At 47.8% G+C, this 5143-nt stretch overlaps 1 protein-coding gene across 1 annotated transcript; it reads left to right on the top strand.

Moving 5' to 3' along the window:
- Positions 1-1452: 1452 nt before the first annotated feature.
- Positions 1453-4905, top strand: LOC135094061 (uncharacterized). The gene is made up of 2 exons (XM_063993806.1): positions 1453-2710; positions 2834-4905. Exons 1-2 carry the CDS (start codon positions 1919-1921, stop codon positions 3017-3019), a joined length of 978 nt encoding a protein of 325 aa, XP_063849876.1. The 5' UTR covers positions 1453-1918; the 3' UTR covers positions 3020-4905.
- Positions 4906-5143: the final 238 nt, after the last annotated feature.

Below are 5143 nucleotides of genomic sequence, written 5' to 3'. Positions count from 1 at the left end.
TTATGTTGTTAATAAGTTCTTTCTCCCGGCTGTAGAGAACATGCGAGCGTTTGGGAGTTACTTCCATCGTGGGAGTGACCCCTGAAAGGCTGGGCCATCCCTCTCTCTGACCTGAATCACCTGACCCTACCAATAAGCACCCTAGATGCTCTTGACCTACATGACAGCGCCATGTGATATTTCTGTAAAACCCAGACTATTATCTTAAAACCAGAACCATTCGTAGCACTGCATGGTTTGGTGAGCTAAACAATCCATACCTAATACTTGATTAAAAGTAAAAATTAAAAGTAAAAAAAACTGATATATTAAAGAGAAATTGTGTGATGTGGCTTAGTAGCTAATAGATCTCGGCCAACGGCTAAACGTTCTTCCGAGAATAAAAAGAGTATAGTGATACACTGGACATGTCATTGGTAAATGATGTCTCTTGTGGGAACCGCGTGAACGCCTGGAGCTGGAAGGCCAGGGCGCCAGAGGCCAACATATTCAAGAACAGATCGTCTTTAATTAGCGTTGGAGGAGAAAATCCCACACGTGAAGGTGTTGTGTTGAAAGGGAGGCAGGGAAGGCCGCCACTGACACCGTAACCACGGCATCCATGGCTAGGGAATAGGAGAATGAAAGGAAGGAGGGACCCCTAAAACGGTTTGTGGTACTAAAGCAGAGGATCATGGTGCATAGCAAGTGACTGGCCATGAGTGAGGAACCTGCAACCAGTCAAAACCAGTCCCACTTTTCCGAAAACTGAGGAAGCTGTGGAAGGACCAGGGAAGGGGAAACAGGCGGTGAAAGCAGAAGGGAAACATCTTCACCGCCATCCAGCAACTGAGGTGAGGGGCAGAGCTCCTTAGACGAACCCAGAGCTCCAGGTTGCTGCTCTGTATCTCATGCCCCAGAAGATGAAGAAGGAAGGACACTCAAACTCTCTCTGTCCTTCCCTATTCTGTTGCAGCAAATCCCAGGACTGAGAAAAAAAAAAAAAAACTCCCAATGGCATCTAGGCAAAGGCAAAGGCCGAGAGGCTGGCCGGGGAGACAAGCGTTGGGGGAGAGAAGCTGGTCTCCTTGAGGGAGAATGAGCAGTAGGAAAAATGCAGAGTGGGCAAACGAAGGCCAGAGGACGATGGTGGTCATGTGGGTGTTAAAGGAGGCGAGGCCGTGGAATATACTGACGCCCGAGACAAATGCGGGGGACGAGCCACACTCCTCGGGTGGGTAGGAGCAGAACTCCGCTTAAGGAAGAGCCAGAGACCAGAAGCTAATTGCTCATCCTCCGAACAAGGGAAACTTCAAGATGTGCAGCACACGACCAATAAGCCTTAAGGAGGGCGTGCAAAGAAGCCGTGGAAAGGGACGGGCCCTGGACGAAGTGTCAACACACTGGGAGCAAAAGTCACAAGCCTCGAATGAGAACATGTCCCATTTCAAACCTGAGGCATGGGTAGAACGAATGTAGGATATTTTGGCCACGGACATTTTGGCTACGGACACTTTGGTCATTGGCCACCAAACTAGGACGGTTTGGCCACGGCAGCAAACCTTAGGAGGATGTTTTGGCCACGAAAAATTCACAGTACTGTTCTTTATTTTTCACATATTTTTTTTTCACTTATAATTCGTGATTGTGAAAATGTCTGACCAGTTTACTTCTTACTTGATTAATTACTTACTTAACTTGATTAATCTTACCAGATTACCTTACTTAATTAATCATTACCAGAAAGAGAGAGAGAGAGAGAGAGAGAGAGAGAGAGAGAGAGAGAGAGAGAGAGAGAGAGAGAGAGAGAGGAATTAGATCTTTTACTGCCATACGAGTTTGTTTTGAACTGTGAAGCAGTTGGTGGTTTGTGAGGTTTCTGACCGAGGTGAGGAACAGCCTGATTGGAGCTACTTTGCACAGTACTTACTACTCCACCATGTCAGCTGAGCTTGAGGTCACCACATCAAATCGAGGTGGTCAGAAAATCTGCCTGGATGGCTTTATGTACACTAAGAAGCATGTTGCAAAATCAGTGGATGAGATAGTTTTTCGGTGTGTCAAGCGGGCTAGTCTGAAGTGCCCTGGTATACTAAAGACAACCAAAAGTCTTGGTAACCCTGAAGTTGTGACCTCGCATAACCATCTTTCTGACACAGTTGGATGCCAAGTGGAGCAAGCTCGACAGGGTATGAAGAGGAAGGCTTCGAACACCAATGATCAGCCTAATCAGATTCTCGCCTTCACAGTCGCGGCACTGCCCGCGGAGGTCAAAGCACACATGCCTAGGTCTGATTCTAGTAAGCGTGTCCTTCGTCGCATCCGGGCTGCACACCGTCCCAAGGATCCACAGTCTCTTCAAGAGTTGGAAATCCCTGATGACTGGACATCCCACCTCCACTATGACAATGGACCAGAGGCAGATGAGCGTATTATCAGCTTCACCACCCCCCATCATCTGGAACTGTTAGCACGCTGTGATGAGTGGTGTATGGATGGCACATTTTCGGTAGCTCCGAGACTCTTCACCCAGCTATATGTCATCCAAGGTCGAGTCAACAGTGTTTATCTACCTCTTGTGTACGTCTTGCTGCAACGCAAGACACAAAGTAGCTACGAACAAGTCTTCAGGGTCCTGGCGGAGAGTGGCTGTGATCCCATTTCAGTCATCATCGACTTTGAGAGGCCTGTGGAGCTGGCCCTTCATGTGGTATTCGGGGAGGAGGTCCAGGTCAGTATTGGAGTAACTCTGATTGTAATTTAATTGAAATTTAATTAATTACTATTACTTTCTGAAAGTATTTTTTAATTATATATATTTTTTTCAAATTTAACTATTACAACCCTGGTACAGGTGCGGTTCTGTTTCTATCATCTAACCCAGTCCATCTGGAGGCAGATCCAGCACCTGGGTCTCAAAAACCTATACGAATCCGATGAGGAGTTCCGCCTCTTCTGTGGTCAGGTGGATGCACTGGCCTTCCTGCCCCCAAAAAGATGTCAAGGATGGCATGTCATACCTTCGATCTACCATGCCTGAGGAGGCTGCTCCACTCTTGGAATACTTTGACTCCACCTATATTTCAGGCCAACTGCGTCATCGTCGTAACATCACTTCCAAGTCAGGACACCTACAGCCAATCTCGATTCATCTACGTCGCACGCCACCTATGTTCCCGCCTGAGAAGTGGAATATGCACCACGCAACTCTAAACAACCAGCCAAGGACAAATAACATTTGCGAGTGGTGGAACAACAAGTTTTTCCGCCTGGTGGGACATGCCAACCCCACGGTGTGGAAGCTGATAGAGTGTCTGCAAGCTGACGCTGCCACTGTGGATGAAATTCTGCTGCAGCAAGAACGCGGCATTCGCCCTGCTAAGAGGTTTAAGAAGATATACAAGGAATTACACACCCGCATCCAAAACCTGGTCATCGATTTGAATGAAGGGAAGAAGACCATCCCACAATTCCTCCGAGGCATCAGCTATAATCTTAGAGGTGGAGATATGAATGCGTAGCATGTGAACCTATACTTTTTAATGACAATTTTAATTTAAAAAATGCTCTATTGCAATTTTTCAAAAATGCTCAATTACATTTTAAATACCAATATTTTTGTTGAGTTTATCACATCAAATATCCTATCTTCCTTGGGTGGCGATTTATTTTTAATTTAATGGCCAAAATGTCCGTGGCCAAAATATCCTACTTTCCGTGGCCAAAAAGTGGCAAGTTGCGATTTGATGGCCAAAATGTCCGTAGCCAAAACATCCGTGGCCAAAACATCCGGCTACCGGGTAGAACACTGTCAGCTACCCTTGATTGATAATTGGGCTCAACAGTCTACAGCGGTCGTCCTGTGAAAGAAGCCTGCCGACAAGGGAAAACCAGCAGGCCGAAATCCAAAATAAATAGAGAGGCGCATCTCTTCAAGAGTAAACGACATGGGAAGCACACTAGTCAAAGGTGACCACTCAAGACACACCCCACCGGACGTACCCCTTAGGGCGCACCCCTTATGGCGTACACCCTAGGGCGTACCCCTCAGGGCGTACACCCCAGGTCGCACCTCTCAGGGCACACCCTTCAGGGCGCAACCCTCCAGGGCACACCGCTTTGGGCACGCACGCCAACAAGGGAGCCAGCACCCAGCAACATCCTCAAACAGCAGAGTAGAGGGGGCAACAGAGGGAGAGCAGGTGGGGGATGAGCGCCATCACCCCCAAACGCAGCTGCCTCTCAAACAGACCACCAGAACGAATGCAGACCCATAGGGGCATCCTCGAAGCTAACACCCTCAAACAGCAGAGCAGAGGGGAACAACGGAGGGAGAGCCGGTGTGGGATGTGGGCGCCGCCACCTCCGAACACAGCTATTTCCCACAAGGGTCGTCCATGAAACCATACTCCCAAAGGGGAGGAGCAACCCCAGACAACAGAACAAGATCGGAGAGTCAAACGAGCCCTGTGGACGAAACACCGCCAGAGACGTGACTTAAGCTACAATTCCCGTACTCAAAAAGAAGATAGGGAGGGAGCACGGGGAAGAAGGCCAGAGGAAAGGCCAGAAAGCCCAGCCCAACAAACCAACCTGATGACCAACCTCACAGACACGACCAAAAGGAGCCGGCGGGAGGAAAACAAGTGGAACTCAGTAACCCAAAAGATTAATATGGTAAAAAAAAAAAAAAAAAAAAAAAAAAAAAAACACCGCTCTTCCCTCTCCTATAAAAGTACAGGGAAAAAAAGCGTACACCACAGAGACAAAAGACTACGGTACCCACCAAGAACAACCAACAGCAGAGACAGGAGAAAGCAACAGTTGGAGCGGCGACACTGGCAGGTGGGGGAGGAAGATGGGGCAGAACACTCCGTGGTGGATGCGCGTGAATGAATGATGACTGCAGCTGAGAGATGTGCTAGGCCGCTTTCTGTTTTCTCTAGCCTCGTCTAAATGTTTTTTTGATGGGATTGTTTCGCGATCTTGTATCCCCATTTCTTAAAATGAGGGCCGCGTTGCTCCACTATAGCAATGTGCACTAGCTGAACAAGTCTCACTAAAATACATATAAAAAACAACAATGGTCCTAAAACTAATTACCTGACCCCACTCGTATTCAGAACCGTTTATTACAACTCTCTTAACGACGACCTTCCCATCC

The sequence above is a fragment of the Scylla paramamosain genome, chromosome 44 (assembly GCF_035594125.1).
Source record: "Scylla paramamosain isolate STU-SP2022 chromosome 44, ASM3559412v1, whole genome shotgun sequence".
NCBI classification, from domain to species: domain Eukaryota; kingdom Metazoa; phylum Arthropoda; class Malacostraca; order Decapoda; family Portunidae; genus Scylla; species Scylla paramamosain.
This window is presented reverse-complemented; position numbering and strand designations above follow the sequence as displayed.

Coding starts and splice junctions, on each gene's coding strand:
- LOC135094061 (XM_063993806.1), top strand. CDS start 1,919: ATGTCAGCTGAGCTTGAGGTCACCACATCAAATCGAGGTGGTCAGAAA. Junction 2,711..2,833: donor TATTCGGGGAGGAGGTCCAG/GTCAGTATTGGA, acceptor ACCCTGGTACAG/GTGCGGTTCTGTTTCTATCA.